At 36.0% G+C, this 24,344-nt stretch overlaps 1 protein-coding gene across 11 annotated transcripts in view; it reads left to right on the top strand.

The window, feature by feature from the left end:
• The window catches only part of PDE1A (phosphodiesterase 1A), a 206,735-nt gene that overhangs the window by 135,141 nt on the left and 47,250 nt on the right, over nucleotides 1–24,344 (top strand). For all 11 annotated transcript variants that reach the window (XM_090144147.1, XM_090144143.1, XM_090144144.1 and 8 more), the window contains one exon: nucleotides 12,843–12,956. Coding sequence is in view for 10 of the 11 variants with exons in the window: in XM_090144143.1 (XP_090000269.1) it covers nucleotides 12,843–12,956 (114 nt within the window). In the remaining variant the exon portion in view is untranslated. The remainder of the gene's footprint in view (nucleotides 1–12,842; nucleotides 12,957–24,344) is intronic.

The raw sequence follows: 24,344 nt of genomic DNA, 5'->3' as shown, positions 1-24,344 counted from the left end.
CTCACTTTGATTTATATTCAGATATATATCTGTATGTAGAAATATTCTTCCTCTGAGAGGAATTAATTTATTCCTCCTACTGCAAAAATAATTGAGATCTATGTCAGATGGCTAGAGAGCATTAAAGAGGTCGTGAAAGTTTAGTACATTTTTATGTCATTTCTGTAATCATGTTTGTGGTTGAGGTGCCAATATCTCTTTTTTTTTTTTTTTAAGTATATCAGAGTCTAGCAAAATAGCTCTGGCTGAGTAAACCTCTCCAATTCTATTATCAGAAAATAGTTGTATCTTCTTCTGATTAATCATTTTCTGGAGTTGTTATTTAGCAAAGTAAGTTTTGAAAAGGTTGATTTCTTTGTACCACAGGAATATCTTATTCCATTGTACTGTTTTTGTTCATCTTAATGTTGCTCCTGTCTGAACTTTGGTATTCTATAGTAGAGTCTGAGATTAACTATTCTGGATTAAAATTTGAACAAAATGCAGCTGGCATGGCCTCAAAACAGTAATCATAGTAAATGAAAAGCTAAAACAAGTACTTACGTACTAGTACATTTTGAAAACTAGAATAGAAATCTGATATTTTATGGAAAATATACTTTAAATTACTCCATGGATTAACTTCACATTCAATCCGATTCACAGTAATACAAGTGCTTTTCTTTAATACCTGATCTGCAGGAGGGAAACTATTATATTAATTTTAGTTTCATTTCTTTTTCATGTAAAGTACATTACCATACATCCAACTGCAGAATACTGGCAGTATTTTAAAATATATGTTGATCTATGCAAAGTTAGAAGCACATTTGTCAGACAGGAAATTTAAAATATAATAAAAACTGAAGATTAATAGGAGAATAGTCCTATATTCTTCCAAAAGTTGTATCATGGACCACTTTTTTAGCTGTTATCTGTTCTGGTACTCTTACTTTAATTCATATTACTGAGGTTAGGGAAAGTTTCTTCATAAAAATACGTAAGTATTTTTGCTACTTTAGTTACTATATTGAATGTCATTGTCTACACTCTGGCTTCTTCACATTTCATTCATATTCCTTGGCAGTGAGTGACAGAGAAGGGCTTTAATCTGGCTTTTCTGCATGCTCTCATTTAATCTATCAGGTATTTCAGCACAGGTTTCCTAAAAAGGAAACAGATCCTTTTGCCTTAAGTGTTTAAGAATTAGGCTTAGGACTCTTTGTTATGTGATTTTTATCCCCCAGCCTTAGGGAGAGTGCAGTTGTCACTGCAGGTGTTAAGAAACTGGAGCATATATATAGATAACCACCTTCCAGTTGGGTGTTTTGAGATCTTTTTGCTTTTCCATAATATTTTTTGAGCTATACAATGGAAATAGATGTGATTTTTAAAATCTCTTTCTCTCTCTTTATCTTTTGGTGATTATCATTGCAGAAAATGTAAACCTGTGGCCAATGCTAACACAGAAACCTCTTTTTTCCAAACTGCATCCTTGAAACCTGGGGTCAACTCACAAATCACTTGAAGTCACAATCTTACTGTTTCTTAAAATAAAATTTATAGTCCAAAATAAACATAAAATACAGCATTATGAAAACCCCTAAGCTACAGAAAATTTGAACTTACAGTGCACGCTTGAGTACAGTCAAATCAGGTGTTACTGAACATTGCATAGCAGATAGACAACCAGGGCACTGACTGTTGTATTCAAACCATCTAGACACATATGCAGTCTTCAGCAGTTACTGTTCTTTGACCTATGGTTGCCTCCCCATAAAAGGGTGACCATTCTTTCTGCGGTGAATTTACACTTTAACGTGATTATTCTCAACCTGTACGATTAGCAGTAAAACGCTAAAGTATGTAAAGTTACATACACTTTTCATTACAATGACCACAGTCAAGTAGACTGTAAACACTAGTTGAGTTAAAGTTTAGCTCTTTTTTTCATGGTTTTCTTGACCAGTTCACATGTGTAGAACCACATTCAGCAAAAATGAATCGCTCTTTAGTACTGTTTTTTTCTTTTGAACACTGTCCATTCAAGAATGTCCTGTGTTGTATAGAATCACATCACTGAAAGGCCTCATTGAGATTTGTCCCAGAGATTTGCTTTTCTTCAGCCTGAATAAGCATTATCTAGATATCTGTAGGAGAAAGTAATATAGTGATAGCAGACTACAGAACCACTTTGTCATTTCCATCAATTTACAGAATGCAACTCCTTCATACTTTGCTGTGGTACTTCTACTACTGTTCTCCTGGTTGTCACTCAGGTGAGCACAATCTCATGATCAAGGCCTGAGACTGGTTACAAGAGTATAACAGTTGACTTGCTTTTCTTGAGCAGAACAGTGGCTTACTTCTTTGAGTAGTCTTATTTTAGATTAAAGTGAATAATTTAAAAAATGAGCATTCCAATATAAAGATAGGAGGATCTGAAATGCAATGGAAACCACTACAGTGTATTGTTTAGGAATGTCAGACAAATCACAGTATGTAGTTACATTTCCTAAATCTTTCTAGCAAACTGTTTTACTGTCCATTTTTATTTCAAGTCATGTTTGCTTTTTCTTATGCACATAGGCTTTTTCTAAATCCTTAATAAGTATGTAGATAAACACTGACATCATAGACTTAAGAACTTAAATGGTTTTCAGTTTCAAAATTTAATCGTAACCAGGTTCTTGGAAGGAATGTCATGGCTTTGCATAGGGACTGAAGGATAGTGATTCATTCAGTAGGACTGAAAAATGAAGCACTTAGCAGTTCTCATGACCATAAGGGAGCTGATGCCTTCAAGATTACGTCTCACTTCCCTGGAGAGGTATATTTAGGGATGTTGTACTATTATCACTGAAAAAATCAGATTTTAATTTCAGAATCCTAGAAGTGCACAGAAATTAAGAACAGAATTTTATGTTGTTAAAAACTGCTTTTGAAAATTTCTTAGATGCAGTAGAGAAAAATCTAGGCAATCCTATGACAAGGATAGTAGCCTCTGCCATTGTGATGTCCTGTGTGTAAGTGCTATGCTGCAGTTTGCTACTGTCTGCATAATGTCTCACAGTGTATTAGTCTGTTTTTATTAAATATGGTCAGGTGAGAGCAGAAGGAATATGGGAGGCTGCTATGAATAACATAGCACCAGCTTTAATCCACTTTTACTTTCCTGGATCTAGAAAGCCTGGGCCTTGTATATGGAGGGGTCAGGCTGAGAAAAAATGGCAGCTCTATACAAGGCATTCACTACAAACTATTTTTTATTTGGTTTGCTACGATTCTTGTCACAACTGTTTGCTGAACTAAAGACCGTGTGCATATAGCCCGTATGCTGGATAATGGGTTGAAAGTGATATTGCTCAAAAAAACTTTTTGGGAAATATTCTTCTTAATGAGTTCCAGGGACTTGTTTCTGTTTAGTTCTACTCATTCTGAAGTATTCAAGATGAAGCTTTTCAAGGATAGATAGTAAATTTCAGTTTCACACCTGACCTTAATTCAAATTTATTTTCTCAAGTAGACAAAACCTAGATGAAGCTCACATGCTAGGAATGGTCATATTACATTTCATCCCCCTCAAAGAATATAAAGGAAACTTTGTCTGCTTGATTCTTTTCTCTTTTAAACGTTTATACAGTTCTCAAGTGTGTTTAAGCTTTTCTAATGTTCTACTTCTCATTACCAAGATCTACTTTGAAGTACTTTGATTTGGCAATTCTTCAACAGAACATTTATTCTTAACAATTCCAAATTACAGAAGTCAGTTTTACACTTTACATAGAGTGCTGGATTCTATCATCTCCTACAATTTTTCTTTTCTTCATTTTAATTACAGCATTGCAATTCTAAATAAAACCCTTATTCATATTTTTTTACATTGTTATATGCATTACATGTACTCTACCCTTTCTTCAGAACTGAGATGGTAATGATTTTACAGCAAGATTGTACTGTAATTACTATAGCTGTTGTGCTAAAGCATTTCATGTCTTGCTTTGTCTTTTGAATGAAAAAAATCTTTTATTGGAAGTAGATGTGTTGAAGCTGTTAATTATTCAGTAAAAAGGCATTTGTATTAAAGTGCTGGTATTTTTCTTCAACATTTTAGGCAGATTAGAGTGACTCTTACATGATTTAGAACTTTATTCAATAGTCTGTTAAAAGTTTAAAATGGATTTTGAAGAGTAAAAAATACAAATATTATATTTTCCAATAAATAGAGATCTATGCTTTGTTCCTCCTGATATACTTTAAAAACAGAATTCAAAAGAAATCGACTCTGTCATCCTGTCTGGAAGACAATTACTTTATATATTGGAAGTATAACCTTTGTATTCTAGTACTTCCTAAGTTTCATTATAAATAGTAATATGGGACTCTTAAATGAAACAACAATCTTCTGCCTTTAACAATCAGAGGAATTGCCCAAGAATGCTTTCAAAAGCCTTTACAGTCACAGCTATGTATTTTCTTAGTAGTAATCTAGAAAATATTTTCAGTATAAGGTTACCAATTCTGGTCAATGTGGTCTTAAATGGAAGAACATCAACTGCCTTTTTACATGTTAGCTTGTGTTCATAATGTTTCTGGAAGGGCTTTCTACCTCTTTTCATGCTGTTGTTGAGGATGAGCATCATCAGTCTTCAGCCTAGTATTTCTGAACCTCAGCAATGAAGGAAATTTTCAGCATGGGTGCACCATCCCCTCTGTGCTAATGGCGTCAGGGTGAATGAGGAGACAGAATAAAAGAAAGTAATGAGAAATCAAACCTTTATAATTCTGTGTGACGTTTGATAAGATGATAACACTGCATCAGGAGATACTATTTCATAGAAAGATGGAATCATAGAACCATCTGAGTTGGAAGGGATGCGTAAAGGTCATCTACTCCAACAGTCCCTACGGTGAACGGGGTCATCTACATCTCCATCAGGTGCCCAGAGCCCCGTCCAGCCTGATCTTGAATGTGTCCAAGGACTGGGCATCCACCACCTCTCTGGGTACCCTGTGCTGTGCCTCACCACCCTTACTGTAAAAACTTCTTCCTTATGTCCCTCCTCATCTATGTCTAATCTATTTCATCTATGAGTTTTGAGAGTAATTAAAGCAAGTTATAGGTTCTAGCAGTATTTTGTAGCAGATAGGGAACACGAAGGAATACTTTTGTATGGAGAAATGCTTTCTAGCAAGAACTCTGTACAAACAGCAGATGCATTCTGTCCTATGACTCTGACCATCCATGGGTCAGAAATAGGTCATGATCTTTCTTCCAAGTACGTGAGATGTGGTGGCCATGAAGAGCTGCTGTGAGACAGGGATAACTGAGTTCCTTTGAGGCACAGTCAGTGAGCTCTACCAGGTCTGCACTACCCTGATAATTTCCAGTGGTCCAGAGGTTTTGGATACAAATTCTATGCTGGAATGTAGAGCCTACACACAAATGTCATGGGAGGGACATCTCTGTGAGATAATCTATTTGGAAATATCTTTCTCCTGCCATGAAATTATTATTAAAAAGAATGCAGGGGAGTGCTTAGGAAGATTTAGAGGCTTAACTTCTGTCTTTTAGCAGCTTCTTTGGTCACTGTGCTCAAAGCTGCTGCTTGCAGCAAAAATAAAGCTTTTAAAATGTCTACAGGGAATAAGGGATATGTGCTTCTTCTGTGAGATTATCACATTAACTTCAGCAAGTAAGACTTACTGAAAGCCTTCCATCATTTTCAAGTATGATTTTTGGCAGGTGATGAGTTTACATTTGATTTCCTAGCTTGTTCTTGATAATGAATTTAGCTAGATTATGATGTAGACTTTCAGGCGTGCAGACTGTTCACGTGTTTGGCAATTTCAAGATTAAGCAGCTTTAGCTAGCACTCTATCTAGTGTATATACAATTCAGGGGAACATTATAGATCAAATGCCAATCTTCAGTCACATATAAAGATTTATCAAAAGCCATCCAAAGGATAATTTGCACTTTACAAATCCTATAGAATATGCATATTTGTCTTTGATTTCATGGATTGAATGTGAAATGAAAGTATGAGATAATGGCAGTGGAAGCTGAGCCCATAAATATACTTACAGAGTTTAGAGTAGGAAGAGACTTGTTGGATACTAGTTGGATCTAACAGAAGACAGAAAACACTGAAATGTGTGTACATATTAAGTTATTTTAAGATATTTTCATTAAGCTTCAATCTGGAAAGCTGTTGAACAGGAGAACTGAATTAACATTACTGATGATTCATTGGTGGAAGTGAGAGAGAAGTGTTTGAAAGATGCTTAAAGCTTCTCTGAAATAGGTTATATTCTTCATCTGTGGAATGTACAAATGCAACCAGGGTAGATTCACATAGATTCTAATGGTGAAAGTTACTTTTGGGGAGTGATGGGGAGTGCCAGGGAGAGAGACAGACAGATAGACACACACAGCAGGGAAGAACAGCACAACAGGATCCCAGATAAGCCTCCTCCTCTGGGGCTTCTCTCCAGGGCAGCTGGTGGTGATTATGATTATGGTGAAAGGTTACAGAGCTGTGAACAGGAGACATTTAGCATTACTGAAACATTCCAGGCACTTGCAATGTTTGATCAGGTTTGTTGAGAGTGAGTTAGGCAAAAATTAAAAAATGCTTTACATTGGTTTATGATTTCAGGTGGAAATCACATAAGACTCTCTGGCTTTGAGAAATTTCAGCTAGATGCTAAAGAAAACTTGGGAATTCTGACTAAATTTTGATTAATCCTTTAAACACACTTGACCTTGATGCTAAATGAGACCCAAATGGCAATATTTACACAGCATTACAGTGTTAATACTATGAAAATGTATAGAGTAAGTTAAAATGAATTGAAGCCTGATGCAAAATGCCTGCCTGAAGCAAACCACTTCATCTTCCATAAATACAATCAATATTTAAACAGCCAAAAAAAAATCTATCATCATAAAAATGTAGTTTTTTTCTTAAGAAAGTGTGTGAATTTCTATTTTAATTCTTCAGTAAGTTTTACTATATAAAAATGTTGGCTGAATTACCAGCAGATTCAATATTTATTTTCCAATGAGTGAATCATAATCACAGATCAGTGTGTACCACTCATACTGCTTAAAATAATCACAGAATGAATTGTGATTCGTGAAACCCTTAGCAACCACAAGGCTTCCTGTGCATAAGCTCAGACACAGGAGTGACTGAGAAGTTGTTTCATGAAACACATTTGCAGCACCAGAAGTGTGAAATATCTTTCTTGCAGTTCTCTGTATCAGAATTTAGAGACACAGCACTTCTAAACAGAAGGAATATTAGATAACGGCATTGTTTTGTTTTCAGGGGAATGAAATGTACATCAAGATCCAGATAAGGAGCTATCCATTCTAATCCTTGCCCACTATTGACATGTTGCCTTGACTGGCAAAGTGTCCTTGTGTCAGCATATTTTCCTTTGTGTAGAAAGTCTTGAAGTAATGGCTAGTTCTTTTGAAGCCACATTATTGTCTATATTGTAAGTAACTGCAGGTGGGAGTGGGGAAACAAGATCTGCTAATCAAAGGGATTGCTCCTGAACCTTTATTAGCATATTTTGCATATTTTCCTATTTCCTCTCATCCATTCATATGATCTAATTTTTCATAATCATGTATTTAAAATATTACAACTGTATCTGCAATGTTGTTGTTTGATAGATGGTATTTATCTTCTTTCCTGCAGAAAACATGCAGAAAGGGAATTATAGCCTTGCCATCCTACTAAAATATTGCTAAAAACCCTTATGTTGTTTTGATTTTTGACTTGAAGAAGCGAGAGCATGGACTTTGTACATGATTTATACCTATTATTACAACTTACAACTATTACAACTACAAATTTGCTGATGATACAAAGCTGGGAAGATCGGCAGACATGCTGAAAGGCTGTGCTACCATCCAACAAGACCTGGACAGACTGGAGAATTGGGCAAGGAAGAACATGATGAGATTTAACAAGGGCAAGTGTAGAGTCTTGCACCTGGGGAGGAATTACCACATGCATCAGAACTGGTTAGGAGAACTCATGGAGATAAGTTCTGTGGAGAAGGACCTGGAGACCCTGGTAGACAATACGTTGGCCATGAGGCAGCAATGTATCCTGGTGGCCAAGAAGGCCAATGGTATCCTGGGGTGCATTAAAAAGACAGTGGACAGCGGGTTGAGGAAGGTGGTCCTCCCCCTCTGATCTGCCCTGGCTACTTTGTCCAGTTCTGGGCTCTCCAATTCTTAAAAGACAACAATCACCTAGATGGAGTCAAGCAGAGGGCCACAAAGATGATTTAGGACCCAGAGCATCTCCCACATGAAGAAAGGCTGACTAACCTGGGTCTGTTAAGCCTGGGGAAGAAAAGATTGAGAGGGGATCTGATAAACGTTTATAAATATCTAAAGAGAGGTGGGATGCAAATGGATGAGGCCAGGCTCTTCTCAGTGGTGTATAGTGATAGCACAAGATGTGATGCCCTAAAACTGGAATGTAGGAAGTTCTGTACTAACATGTGTAAGAACTTCTTTATGGTAAGAATGATGGAGCGCTGGAACAGGATGCCCAGAGAGGATGTAGAGTCTCCTTCTATGGAGATATTCAAGACCCATTTGGAAGCCTTCCTGTGTGACCTATTGCAGGGTATGTGCTTTAGCAGAGGATTGGATTCAGTGATCTCTGGAGGTCACTTTCAACCCCTGCAATTCTGTGATTTCTTGAGGTCCCTTCCAATCCCTTGATTCTGTGATTCTATGAACTAACTGGATTGTCAGAAAATGGTTGCTATCCTTCACCTTACTTTTAATTTCATATTACGTACCAGTCCATTTTTAGTTTATAATGTTCATCTAGAGGGTTAAATCACTCATATAACAATAATTACAATCATCAAGTTAATCTTCTTAGTCAGTATTAAATTGTCCAAACAAAATACGAAATTGCAGTTTACAGGAAAGTAATTGTTTGTTCTGTCCTCAGTCTTTTTTACACATTGTCAGGACTTACTCATCGTCTTTTCAAGTAATTAATACATTTGGCACACAGCAAGGATTTTCTCAACCAGTTCATGGAACATAACAGTTTATTACTTGCAGTTGTATTTGACTCAAGCGATAAATACCATTTTTTAAATTACGTTGTGATTATTGAATATTAATAAAAAAAACTTTTTTTGGTCTGAAATTAGCATAAGCATTTTCAGAATATTATTATTAATATTTTATTTTCGAATAATATCAATGTATTCATTGTCCATCCCTCAACAGTGACATCCATTAACTTCAAAAGATAATAGGAAACAAGGTTTATTTATGGTTTACTTTACAGTTTACTTCACTCCCCCTTTATCTGTTACAAAAGCCAACTATTTTGCACAAAGTTTCCAAAACAGTTTTAAGCTAAGTCCAGATGCGTAGGTTTGAAAGCTGGTTCTTTGCAGTGCTTGGCAGTGGGGAGGACCAGCTGGCAGATGAATGCAGTTGCTGGGAAAGCAGACAAATATTCTTGCAGGGCAGAAGTGTCAAAGGCAGAAGGGTAAGGGGCAAGCAAGTCCAGCCCCTGCCCCTGCTCACCGTCAAAGGCAGGTGGGAGCAGAGTGTGCTTGTATAGTCCAGCAATGTTTTTTACTCCTGCATCATGGCTGTTAGTGGTGTTTACCTAATAGGACAGAAGATGGTTCTCCACCCACTGCCTTTATTACTTGCAGATGTCTCTCTCACCCTTACAAATTGGGACTGGTAGTTTTAAACTGTGCTTGTTATTTGTCCTGAGAGAAATAAGATGTTTTTTTTTCCATAAATCTATTTCTTTCTAGTTGTGTCGTGTTAGCTCTGCATACAGTTTACTTTGTAGCTCAGAACAGTTCATTTTTCTATTTCATGGCTATTTGCTACTTCAGATTTTTCTCATTATTTCTTTCTCACATTTCACAGGCAGGATCGTACAAATTTTAGCTCCAGTTTTAAGTAGCATTTCAAGTTTTCTAATTGTATTTCTCATGTTTCGTTTCCACTTATTACATGTAATTCCACAAAAACAAATAAAACCCAACCCTGTCCAGCTGCAGTAATCACTGTTTTTTAGTTCTTTTCCTTCCTCCTTTTTACAAAAGTTCCTTTGTCTTGCAGAATGCTGGGCTTTAAGCATTTTAACACTTGTTGTTTTGTCTTATAAACTGATGTATTTATTTTTTATCAAAGTGACATTTTCAGTAAAGAATATTCAATCTCATTATTGAAATATTCTTTCTGTATCTCTGGCTGATTAAATACTGGAACTGGTTGAAGTTTGTGGAATCTCCATGCTAGAAAATATTACAAACTCAGTTGGAAAAGCCTCTTGCAATTTGATCTGACTTTGAAGTTTCATCTACTTTGGATTTTGACTCTGCTTTGAGCAAGGGCTTGGACCAGGTAGGCATCCCCTTCAACCAGTATTATCTTGTGGTTTTATGGGGAGCTGCATTGGGTCAGTTGCAGATACTCTTGAGGACATACCCACACAACGTGGACGTGTGAGGTGACCAGGTCAGCACTGAATTGCATGAGTTTTGTCTTTTCCTGTCTCTGTAACCTCTTCAGAATCCCTTTAACTGATTGCCTGAGAAGACTTTCCCAAATTTCCTGATGTATTATTTTGTTCTTCATTCCTCCTAGTGTAAGGATGATAGCTGCAGGGCAAACTGCATCAGCTGACTGTGACCTGTGAAGTAAGGTATTGCAAGGTCATTGTTGCTTTCCAGCTCCCTCTGGATTTTCTTTCCTCCTGCAAGCATACAAATAATTCCACATATCTATCATTTGATCTATGCCCTGAAGAAACAGAGCCATGTAGTTAAGAGCAAAATACACTACAGGAAATCGTAGGGTTTTAAGCAATTTTGAACCATGATTGCTGTATTCTAGGCTGGTTCTCCCTGTGTGAAATGATGCACTTTTAAATCAGTTTACCCTTCCACCTTGAAAAGTGAAATTCCCAGACGCGTTTGATCTGAGGCCAAGGAAACAGTGCAAATGGTTACATTATTGGCAAGTTGTAGCAGCGGTGTCTGTGCTCAGGAGAAATCGTGTACATGGGTGCATGCACTGCTGAGAAGCAATTCTCAGGAGAGTTACTGTGCATGCACTGAGTACTGGCAGCCTGGTTAGTGAATTAGCTTCTGCATTCATTAGGTGCTCTGAGGCAGGGGGAACAAAGTCCTAGAAATGCCTCCTTGTGCATAAGGTTGTTTCTGTGTAGGAGATGCACTCTCACAGTATTTCAGCCACCCACTTCAACCCTCTGAGAAAAAAATCAACTCTAATTTTCCCATTCCATTTATATGTAATGCACTGTGTAGGATACCAAGTGGTTATGGTTGCTAAGAGCCCTATTTGTATTATACTCAGTACTAATTTCAGGTAAGACTTTGAAGAACTGAGGAAGCTGATCTTTCACAATACCATAAGCTAAAATTATGCTTATTTCCAAATAAATATAAGGGAAAAGAATGAAGGTGGTTTTATGATGGAATAATACTTTCCAAGTTTATGGGAAATTTATTCCAAACACTGCCTCACTTTAAAAAAAAAAAAATCATACATTTTAATTAGGTTGAATCAGATATTTTATATGCTAATAAAATAAATGAACATAAGTCTACCATAATTTAATTTACCTATTTTTTCTATTCATTAATTCTACTAATTTTGTATTGCTTATATTTATATTGTTACATGTTATAGATTTTTTCAAAGTAGTCATCTAATGCTGACTTAATTTCAACAGACTTCTGAACTAGATGCTTGTTTCACAATTTTTTTCATATTTCATAACATAAAAAGATTATCCCATCAAAACTGTTACGATAATAAATGACTGTTAAATAATTTTATTGTTAAAAAAATAATATCTCTTTACAAGAGAATCTGCCTGGTATGTTACAAAACTGTAAATCATTTCAGCTCAGAGATTTGCACAGAAAGAAGAAAACATCTATACTTCTCTAAACATCCTTTTTGTCACAGCTTCACAGAGTTCCTGATAATTTTTTATTTCTCTGCAGTGCTGTGACTTCTCCATATGGTTAAACTGAGCACTGTCAGAAGTGTTCTCATCAAAGACTTTAGGAGGAATCTGATGTTCAAGTACTTTGTCTATGCAAGTTTATTGCCACAGAGACATGAGTCCGTGCATTACAAAATCTCTTTAGGGCGTTTCCATGTTTGTAATGTAAAAGAATGTTCTCAAAACTAAAAGTTAAAGCACACTTGGGAAAATATTTGGATTTTTCTAATGCCATAAGCACCACCTTTCTTCTGGTATAACGATGAATTCTCTATAAACATGGAGCAGTGGAGCTCCACATTAGCTCATATTCTGCAGCAAAAATATACTGGAGGCCAAAATAAAAATAAAGTTATTAAAATGAAGGAAAGTCCATGTGTCGTGGATATTAAAAATATAACCTAACTTTTAAGCAAGGAAAGACCATGTATGAAAACTTGCAAAGCTTTATTAGTGTTTAAACACAACTGGAGACTTAAATATCCTAGCAGTGTCACAAATTAATATAAAATACCTATGATCATGCTTAGTGAATCCTCTCTGACTTACTGGACCTCTTACTCTTAATGGACCTTACATATTTGACAAGCTGTAAAGAATGAAAAATTATGTGTGAACAATTATGTTATGTGTGTTCTCAAAGTGGATTAAAAAAAAAGAGGACAGAACATGCATTGAAGGTCTCTTTCTTCACAGTGGCTATTGCATTGCTTCCAATATTCCAGATAGAAGAAGCTGTTACTAAAATTTGAAATAAGCAATGTGCTGACATATATATATATATATTTTTTTTTCCCACAGATTAAGATGCTTAGTGAAGCAACTGGAGAAAGGTGACATCAATGTGGTGGATTTAAAAAAGAACATTGAATATGCAGCATCTGTGCTGGAGGCGGTTTATATTGATGAAACCAGGTGAGTCTGACATGAATAGAATCATAGAATGGTTTGAGTTGGAAAGGACATCAGAGATCACATAGTTCCAGCCTCCCTGCTATGCCAGGGCTGCCTCCCACCAGCTCAACTGCCCAGGGCCCCACTCAATTTGGCCGTGAGCGCCTCCAGAGATGGGACACCCACAGATTCTCTGGGCAGCTCTGCCAGTGTCTCACCACCCTCTGAGTAAAGAATTTCTTCCTTATGTCTAATCTAAACCTCCCCTCTTTTAGTTTAAAAAAAGGAAGAGCAGTGGGGAATTACATTTTACAAATCCAGTCTTTGCATACGGTTGTAAATGTTGTGAACTGAAGATCTCTGCAAATCAGAAGAATAATGGGTAGCTTTTAGGTTTTTTAGTGACAAGGTTAAAGCACTTAAGATTCCAAAGATCAGGTGTAACCATCATCTGGAGGGTTTGCTTAGTTTTTGTCATCTTCACTTGCCAGATGTTCACAGTACAAAGTCATAAGAAATTTCTGAATGATGGATGATGGATTTTCTTCCACACAAAGGTCACACCATGATAATCATACTGAGGACTATGTCATGAAAAAATGAGCTGTTTGGGAATGAAATGCTCACAGACATGAGTCAGGGTATTATAATCTGACCACTAACGCATAAGTTAATGAAAAGTTGTGATTTATTTTATAGTATTTAATTATTTGTTTATTGTTAGTGGCAGTATTAATGGCAGTCATTTTAAATGTGGGTTGACTTCATTTTATTTCAACATGCTTTTTTTTTTTTTTTTTTTTTTTTTTTTTTTTTTTTAAGCAGAATGTTCTTCTAAAACAGTCTGCCAAACCCTCTTCAATACTGCTGGAGCACGCATGCTATGTCTAGTCTCAGTCCCATCTGACATTTAGGAAGTCTGCCATCATACTAATTATTGCACAGACCTAGCTATCTCATCCTCTCTTTCTTCTTGGAAGTCTGCAAATGTGATACTGTGCGTAAACTGCAGCTCTAACTTTTTCCAGTTTCATTTCTTTTAATGTGTATGATTCACACACCAAACCTTGCTAGTTTGTAATTTGGAGCATCAACTATTAGGCAATAGAAAGCATAAACATTTGGAAACAGAAGGATGAAAACAATAGCAAATGAAGTTGGTACCAATGCTCTGTTTTTCCCAGATGGCACTATAGCCTGGGCTAGCAAAATCACTTCTGCTGGTGTCCTGCTCTTAGAGTTAATGCCTGTCCAGTTCTGTAAAAGGTGATAAAACTGTGGTAAGTGAGGAGACTTCCGGAGCAGCTGAGTCGTAGTTAATTCCATTTATATACCATTATGAATATAATTATTTCAGTTTGGCTGATTGATTTAAGTTAATCAAGCTCCCTTTGTATTGTATTGTATCAAGGACTGGTTTGTGGATTTAAAATAGTTTGAAGTTAAATGATAAAATTTCTTAGGGAGATTATAAAGAAATGATCAACACACTTCTCTTCAAGCGTGTATTACCTTAATAGCACCATAACATCTTATTTTCCAGTAATAGATCTAAAAGTAAATTCTGTTGACACAGCTTAAGTTCTCAGGAAGCTTTGGCAAATCTGGGTTCTCACCTCTACATCGTGCAATACCCTAAAATCACCAGTGAACAGAACTTCATGTATTTTGCATGAACAACCATGGACCTGTGTCGTAGCTGCACAGTCAGTTGGGAGCAAGGATGTAATTACTCCTTCCATGCACCTCCCAGGCACTGTGATTAAGTGGGTACAGTACTCAGAGCTCTTTCTGAGTAGTAGCACCAGGACTGTGAAGAATTTATTTTCTAAAATAAGGCCTTTATTGAAACAAATAGAATCACTATAATGAGGAATGCAGTCTTTCTAGCTCCGTGTGGAAGTATCAAGAAAACTAACAGAAATTTCATATGCAGAGAAATCTGGTACACCTGAAAATGCTTAGACTTCAGCAGCAGCAGGTGCATTATTTTCACTGTAAGAAACTCTTTAAATAAGTTTATTGCCCTCATAGAACTTAATGGCAGGATTATTAAACTGCCCAAATGAAAATAAATGTACTTAGTTTTATAGTGGTATAGAAGATTTTTGTCATTCTCAGGCTATTTTCTTAACCTTAGGAGCATTATGATCTCATAACGGTGATTATTTAGATGTTTTCCAAGAAAATCATTAAGTTTGGGAAAGACCACAGGATGTCCAACCTTCATCCCATGCCCACTAAGCCATGTCCCTCCGTGCACGTCTACCCTTTTCTTGAACACCTCCACCACTTCAGAGCAGCCCATTCCAATACCTCATCACTCTTTCTGAGAAGAAATTTTTCCTGATATCTAGCTTGAAATCTTATTTATTAGTTACATTCCGTATTTTGCAGAACAATATGATTTTTCATTATAATAAGTCATAAAGGAAATTAATTAAAACGGAGACAGGTGTCTAGTTTTGTTGTAACTTACTGAATACTTCTCCAGCACAACTGCAAACTGAGCTCATGGACCTACCAGATTTTGTTATCATTTTCTCTCTGTATATATACATTAAGCATATGGATTATGTATTTCCTCCCATAACTACAGCTATTTTTCTGAAGTATAATAAACGTAAAGCAATTTTCCTTGCCCATGCCATTACTTATGGCATGAGTAAAAGTTAAAAATGAAGTAACTTTAATGAAACCAATTCTTCAACTTTTATTCTCTTATTTTTAGTGTTTAGTACTTATATTGAATATTGTCCATTTTGGTTTATAATTTTTGAATTTATTTTCTGTCTCTGGACTAATGTAGTCTCCATTAGATTCAGATTTAGAATGGTGCACTGTTTGGATCTTGTGTTAAATTTATGGTAAGAGTACAGGCTGAGTTTCCACTTTTTCATTGTAAAATATTATCTGTACTACTGTTCTAAATTCTGACGCTTTCCCATGAAAAAAAAAAAAATCCTGAGATTTGATTTACAGTATAGAAAATGCAATGATGTCTCGTTATCCAAAGTATTGCAGGTTTAGGACAAAAGGTTCAGTACAGAGTACTCAACTCACATTAAAAGAGCCATATTTTGTGTTTTACTAAACCACTGCTTACATATCCAAGAAGACCTCAGCTTCAACCAGACACCTAAAGCTGGATCCTGTCTGTGATGTTCTCTTCCTCCCTCATTTTCTGGGAGACAGAACTCGATAGCAGTTGAGGGAGCGTCCTCTAAGGTATCTCTATAGTCAGATTAGGAATAAAAGTGAACAGAGAGAGAGTTGATTTATTTTGATTGAAAGGCCTTTCAGTTTTATAAAGTTGTATGTGGACATGCAAATATGTGTAAACTGGCAGTGCCTTAAGTTTTCATTTAGCATACAACCATCAGCTTGAAATGGGCTATAGAATTCCAACTCTTTAGTTGAGTAAGGAGCACCTTCCTCAGGTCCTCTTACTTTGCTTCTCTGCTGTTCTGTTACTCTCTGCTGTGGCCTCTGATCTGAGGATAATACAGCATTTTTAAAAACTGGGTACACATACTTATATCCATACAAGCTCTTTCTAAAAATATATGCAGTTGGGTTGGTGAAAAGGCAGAGAGGTAACACAACAGGTTTTAATTACAGTGTCCTGAGACAGGCTCCTTTGGAACTAGCCAGATAGTAGAAATAGCAGCCCCAAATTACGAAAAATTGATTTGGAGTAGTGATTTTCAGTATCCTGTAGGAAAGATTCTGAGCTGATGGGAAGTTGGAAAATGGAGAGAAATCAGATATATGTAAGTGCTGCTTTTCTCTGAGCTTAATTATCCGTGGCTCCATGTTAATTAACAAGCTTATTTATCAAACACTTTTTAGGACTGCTGCATCTGTCAGTACTCAATAACTGTAAACCACACAAGACACTTCCTTGAAAGAAAACTAGCACTTTGGTCACTGGAGCAGAGGCTCAGTGTCAGCTAAAAATAATCAGTAAACCTCTCACTGTTCCAGCCCCTCAGAAGATCTCTGTGGAAGAAGTTCAGACTTACTCAATAGGTGTTATAAATAATTCTGACAAGTCTTGCAGAATTTTCTCTGTTTGTACCTGACACTTGGCTTGAGGTAGTGGAAGAAGGATTTTTAGAGTCGAACAGGAAATAAATACAGCCTGATAATCCAGTGAGGACAGCTGTTCTGTTCCTTGTAAACACAGCTCTTCATTTGTGCTAAGTGAGAAGAAAATAAGTCAAGTAAAATGTAGATGGAAATGACAAAATTAAGAAAAAAAAGCATTTGAAAGCCAAAAAACCCTGAAAATTTAAACTTACTATGGAAAATGTCTTTAAGTTGCTCTGGATAAAGTCAGAATTTTTTTTTCCTATTAAAAGTTTTATTTTTACACTTTATCTGCTTTAATATTTTAGAAAATAGACTTGATTTCAGGAAGATATTTATCTGTGTTTTTTCAATTCCATACATAGATATGAGCTAGTTTTATACTGTATAATACCCTTCTAAAAGACTTCAACCTTTTGAAAACTTCTGACTTAGATGAGTTCACATTTCAGTAGTATATGAATGTCTTTTATATAGCTAGCAATTGCTTTGAGCATCTTTGTTCGATTCATCAAGAAAAAATAACAAATACCAGTCATTGCCACATTCTTGAGGCAGAAAGGAAATCTCATTAAGGGTAAGTGGTGTTGTAATAATACATGTCATCTGTTTGCATGAGAGATCTGGAAGTGCTGGAGGTATTTCAATGATACCATAAAGTAAACACAGCAGTCTTTTTGAGGAAAAACCCCTTATTTAAAAATGTTTGCATTCAGATATGTATAAACTTAGTGAAACAGGAGGTCATTAAATCCAGTCTTTGTGTCTGCAGTTGCACTACACACCTAAGACCATACTGAATTTCCGGTGCACTGCTCCAGTAATGCACCAAGTATTTCTGCTGCTGCCATCCTTAAAGCAGGGAAAAGCTCTAAACAGTGACTGTGTCACTTGCAAGAGTTAGACTTAACAACATCACCAAACATCTACGTGTCCCCTGAGAACACACCACAGAAGTATTTATGATGGGAACACACACTTGTGTATCTGTCATGTGGAATCTAAAGGAGACGAGAGGAGTCCAATTTTGGCTAGTTGCTGGTGCTCACAGAGCTCTGCGTGGTAAGACCATGAATGGAGCTTATGAATGCAGCAGCCCAGTAAATCAGTGACATTCTCCCCCGCTTCCTGGAGATTCTAAGGTGAGGAACAGTCAGTGTAGCCAATTCAGCGCACAGCTTTGGTTACGTTTGCAAGCAGGAAGAGGCTGTTGCCTGTTCTCAGTCCTGCAACAGACTGAGCCCATGGCAGCTGCTCTGTCTGAGACTAGTAATTAATATTTCCCAAAATAAATGACTTGGATACTTATTTGAAACCCTTGTGTCTTTTTTCACTTTGTTGTGACCATTGATATGGATTTAGCAGCTTCTCTGTATTTTAAATAAGAATGAAACTCAGAGAAGGCTCCATCTTATTCATTTCTTTATTATTTCATTTTCACAAGTCATATTTCACATTAGCGTTAAAAGGCTCTAAGCTACCACTAAATCAGCATAGAGCATCTGCTGCTTAGCATCTCACAGCAGGAGCTGGTCGCTTGACATTACAGGGCTGTTTGCCTTCCAGTCCCACTCACAGGTAGTGTACCAAATCCAGTTGACTTTATGAATCGTAATCAGTCTACTGTTACAAGGATAAAACAAGTGGAATGGGATGCCCTATTTGGTAATTATTTGCCAGATGAAAAAAACTGGGCTTTATGACTCCTGTCTGAGATTACTTAGTGGAGGGGAAATTGAAAGGGACAATTATTTAAGCGTGAAGTTAAATCACAGTCTTCAGTATTCAAGATCCAACAAGCTTGCTATGAGTGTGTATTGCTCCGTATCCAGTCCATCATTAAATATACATTGCTTTGTCATTAATAAATATGTCATATGAAGAAAATTATTCAGTTCATCTATTAAGTGATTTTATAAGTGATATTTAGAAATCACTGAGAAAAAAAGCTTATTGTGCTGAGAGTAATTCAGTGTATTCCTGCTGTGTAAAATTTAAAATAAACCTCCAAAGGCTTTTGTACTAACCAAAGGCTTTTCTGAAAGGGAAACTTAAAACAGCATCAAAATTACGTGTATGTATAAAATCTGAAGTTATTGACAATCTGTTAACTTTGACTAAAATTCTGCAGATCAGTTCAGCCATTAAATAAATGGCCTGACTGCATTTTCAGAAAGTTATTGAATATTTATATCTCAAAGTGATTGATGTCAATTTATTTGAGAGTCATGCCCTGCAATAGGCCCTGTTCTACAGAGCTTCTGGAATTAAAGCGATTGATCAAAACCAGGAAAATATATAAAGTAACAGATATACTCCTGAAAAATTCTATTTTTTTTAAATAATGGATATCATGACCTGAATTTTAAGACTATTTGATGTCTAGGTCTGCATTTCTGTATAGAAAAGATAGTTGAAAGGCAGTACCTATCAAAAATTGAATATTTCCAGTGATGAAGGCCCTACACCCATAAGTTACCTGCTTTCATAATAATTGTATCTCATCCAGAGTCTTTGGCGTTCATTGTAATTAATTAATAGTTAATTAATTTGAATTTCTAAATCTGAGGACAAGTTGTTTTGAAGAATATGCTAAATATTTTAAATGTGCAACATGTTGATTAATTCATTACTTATTTTAAAAGACTTTTATATACCTATAATGGACCACAGTCATTTTTGCTGTTTGCTTAATCTTCAGTGGTACCCAAGTTAATCTTTTACTGAAAGTAAGTGGAAATTGTACCATCCTATGAGGATGTAAATACTGATTCAAGATATTGATTCACACTCATTCATTAAGATAGTGAGACACAAATAATTGGGAAAAATGTGAATTGTTTATTTGGGCTATAAATTCTTTAGCTTCTGTTTCTAGACCTAGAAGAGGAGTTTGGTCAATTTACTGGCTAGATCATTAGCTTGATTAATTAGCTAAGCGGTAAAGAGCTAATACCTCCTTCTCTCATCCTTTCCCTGGATCACATAATGCTCATCTGTGTTCTTTGAAATCTTTCACCATCTCGGTTAAGTAGAATGACTGATTGGCACTGGTGTGGTTTTTTTTTCCTCCTCGGGTATTATCTAATTTTTCTATTTTTTAATTTGCTTTTCCATCTTCTCCTCCATGGTACATTTGATATATTCCTAAGGGAAAATAAATATACTTCTGACTCGTCCATTACTATATTTAAAATTCTAATTAAATGAAAAAAGAGCTTGAAATGATCACTGCTTAAATTTTGAAGAATTACTTTTGATAGAAAAACACAGTACTATGACAAGAAAATCAGGTTATTAGTTTCTATGGCTGCAATATTAATTGACTGCTAAGCTGAACTGCCATGGGCCATATCTTACATATTCCCACAACTGTCAATGGGAGCTCCACTCATGGAATGAATAGAATTAAATAACCTAAGCCTCCCCCTCTTCTTCCCACACATCTCTCTTCCACATATTGCATCTACTTAATAGGCTAATGATATATGGGCAAAATAAGTGTATGTAACCCTGAAATTCTGACTTTATGTTGAAGAAAAAGTACTTTCTGTGGCACACATTGCATTAGAGCATTTTTCTTCATTATCACAAGCCACCTGTGAAGAGAGTGTGTGGTGACCAGATTTGCAAATCCCCCTTGTTAGGTTAAGGTCCAAACACAGTCATTAATTTTAATGAGAATCTCTGTACTACAATTATCTTAAAAGTATTGGCACTCTTACAACTATATCTGCCTAAGCTGCACAGCTAAACTATGTGATTTTATAAGAAATTCAAATAAACCTTGTATTACTTAACAACTTTACAAGGGAAAAAGAAAGGAGAGACATGGAGGGTGGAGTGTGAAGAGGCAGAGACAGACAGACAAAGACATGACCAGTCTGGGTTCCAGTATTTGTCCAGCCAATAGGGAGGTCCTCCGTCTGTGAGAGTGCTTGTCTGGAAGCTTTGAAGTATTGAAGTCTCAAAGCCCTGGGGAACTTCTCTTTGGCTTCCTTTCACAAGGGGTTTGCCATCACAAGTTTGTCAGTAAGTTCGCAACGAGTTTGCAGTGGACGAGTTTGCAGTCTAAACTGCTGCAAATGGGAGTCTGGGACAGAGCAAGGCTGTCCTGTCTCCGCAGGGCTCCCTCCACTCAACCACATCTTCAGCCTCCAATTTGTTGTCAGGGTGATGGTCTTAGTTAGGAAGTGTTTGAGCCAAATCCAAGTATACCGCAGGTAAAGTGTTTTTTGTTGGTCTGCTGTATTCATTTATTAGCATTTTTAAGTTTAGTGGAGAAAAAGCTAAATTATGTGCCTTGGTAAATTAATATGTGGTTTATTAAACTGAAGTTTAATTTGAACTGGAGGTCATGGTTTGCAGTTCAGTGGTATTTGCCTTACTACAGTTTTGCTTTCAGGCTGACTTATGAGAACAGCTGCGTAACTCTAACACAGAAAGTAAATGCCAATGCCAACCATCTCAGCACTTCAGTCAGGTTGGTTTGGGGAATGAGACAATGGATCTTGCAACCGCTCCATTCCAAATAGTTCCTAAACTATCTTCTATCCTTCTATTTAGCAGCTGAGATCACTTATTATTTTCTTCATCAATTTATCCAATGGCATTTTTGAACATATGCAAAGTTTTATATTGCGAAAGCTTACAAAAAACTCTGCACTATTTGGCAAGAAGATCAGTGGTTTAACAATGTTTATCTCTGTCTTGACCTCATCTTCTGGTACTATTTAATTTTTTTCTTCTCTTTTTTAACGTAAAGGCATCCCAAATAATTTCCTCTAAAAATAATTTACATTCACCTGTGATTCATGAAGCAGAAGTTTAGAGCAAGAATTCTAATAATAATAGAATTGCAGAATGAGAATTTATAAATATATTTTTTCCTTTTATCTGAAGAATAACTTTCAATATACAAAACCCAAACACCAGTAACTGCCTATTGAGTCACTGATTTTATTGAAGCTCTTGTAAGCTGTCAGTTCTAAGCAAATACACATTAAAAGGCCAGTAATATAAGTGCTCAGGAATAAAAATATTCTCAACATCCACTTCTGACTATAACTTTTTTTCCCAGTAGTTATAGAAAATGTTGAATTGTAAAACTTGTTCAAAGCAATGAAGGGAATGCTCAGTGGTTGCACAGAAGTGATAGTGATATGATCATAAGCCTTCTGAAAGAGCCAGCCTTTGTTTCTGTTAAGTTTTGAGCAACGGAAGAGACAGTAAGAGACACAGATGTGTAGGAAAATGGGCTTGATCATCTTCTTGGTATGTTTACTTCAATGATTTACATGCTTAGAATCTTGGTCAGAATCTAAATTGAAGCATTTGCTTCAATACAAAACCAATATCTGTGTCAAAAAAAAAAAAAAAAAAAAAAAAGCATCAAAATCAAAACCTCATTCTAGCTGTATGTAAAAGCTAAAAGCTAATTTTTACTACTTATATAGAGTAAGTGGTGAAATACTTCTTGTTAGTACTTCTTGTTAATATCTCTGATTTTTGATGCTTTTGCTGGTAGTTCTTTGTTTTACTTTTAGTAAAATTTGTGTGTGCATTTTGCAAGTCAGTAAAAGTACTGATAAAACAATATGAAGTCCTTATGTCACAAGGCAGACATTTGTGAAACACATTATATACACATCAATCAACACTCAAAGTGTTTTCATAATCACTAAATAAAGTATAAAAAGATGAACAACTGAATATATATTTTACAGAATCTGCAAGATGGAGTACGTATGCTATCCACACCTGTGGAAATGTAATGGAACATAGTTTCTTTTTTAGTCAAAGTGGATGAATACATGTAGACAAAAGTAACAAACTAAGAAATTATTTCAATATTGGATTCTAACAATTTGTGATAATTAAGTGTAGTTTATATAGTGCAATATATATTCTACTTTATTTCCTGAACAAAATTACCATCAAATTATAGATCTATCTAACCATCCTTTTTTTCTACTGTGTGTAGACTTGTATGTGAGTCCTGCCCCTCTAATTACTGAATAATGACAGTCATTAGTGAATTTGTTCATAGGCCAGTTCTAGCAATGCACATGCCATGGATAATTTTTCCCTATGTAAATTGTATTATTCAAAAGGTCAGGAAGATGTACAGACTCGCAGAAAATAGACAATTACTACTCCATGCTTCCTCTCCTTAAATGCTGTTTCATTCAAGCTTCTGAAAGAAAGTAATTATCACTGAGAAGTGATTAAGGTAATATGTTGAATGTGTTCTAATCCAAGGATCTGTAGGAGCTGGTACAAAGGACTGTGTTTACAACATCATTCTGTGTTACAGTTGCCTTTCTTCCTTACATGAGTGGGAACCAGAGACACTTAACCTGTCACTCTCATAAAACGTAGTTCAGTCACCTCTCATTACAAAGGATTGGTGTCATGAAAAAACCTGGAGCGTTCAAGAAACCAAACAAAAGATCTCGATTGAATAAACACTTTCTTCAAATTCTGATTTCTCTGTTCAGTCTTCATAAAGTAACTCCTTTCATTATCATATACAGACTGAATAATCCTCCTGCTTTACAAATGAATGTTTAAAAGTGTTAGAGAAACTGAAGTGTGTCTTGCTAGCCATAATTCATATTCCACTGGTTCGGGATGTGGTCCCAAATTCACATCTACACCAGACTACAGCAAACTAGCGTAGTGTTCTTTGTGCTACACAGAAGATGTGGATTATTCCTGCAGCAGACTCTGCCAATGGTCTTTTTCTTGCTAGAATAATTTCTTGTCTTTTGAATAATTAGAAAAATGTTTTAGAAATTATAAGGCGTATTCCTGTTCATACTACATCAAATGCCAATCCTGAGAAAAAAAAACCACAAACTTTTAGAAGTAACCATCTGTCCAGGATATTTAATGTATACTTCATATTTATGAAGTTCATATTTATGAAGTATACAGGATATTTATGAATGGTTTTATTCTAGTAGAGATTTCAGTGGACTATAACAGTTTTTAATTTGGGAAATAAAATCAGTCTATAGCTTTTGACTTCTTGGCAGCCTCAGCCCTGGTTCAGGTTTGCAAGATGATTTGCCCGAGTCCTTTCTTCTGCACAAATCCTTCTCCTCCAGATTAAACTGGTTAACTTCTGGTCACTTCTGACCAGTTCCCCACTGCCAGAAAAACTGCACCATCCTCGTCTGTTCTGCTCCTCTTGTGTTCTGTGTTTGTAATCTGACAATTTTGTATCCCTAAAAAGTAGGAATCACTGTTCTTTCAGTAAGCAGTGTTGTTGTGGGGAGAACTTTATGGATTTCTTTTTTTTTTTTTAAATCC

The sequence above is a fragment of the Phasianus colchicus genome, chromosome 7 (genome assembly GCF_987193195.1).
Source record: "Phasianus colchicus chromosome 7, bPhaCol1.hap1.1, whole genome shotgun sequence".
In the NCBI taxonomy this organism is placed as follows: Eukaryota; Metazoa; Chordata; class Aves; order Galliformes; family Phasianidae; genus Phasianus; species Phasianus colchicus.
This window is presented reverse-complemented; position numbering and strand designations above follow the sequence as displayed.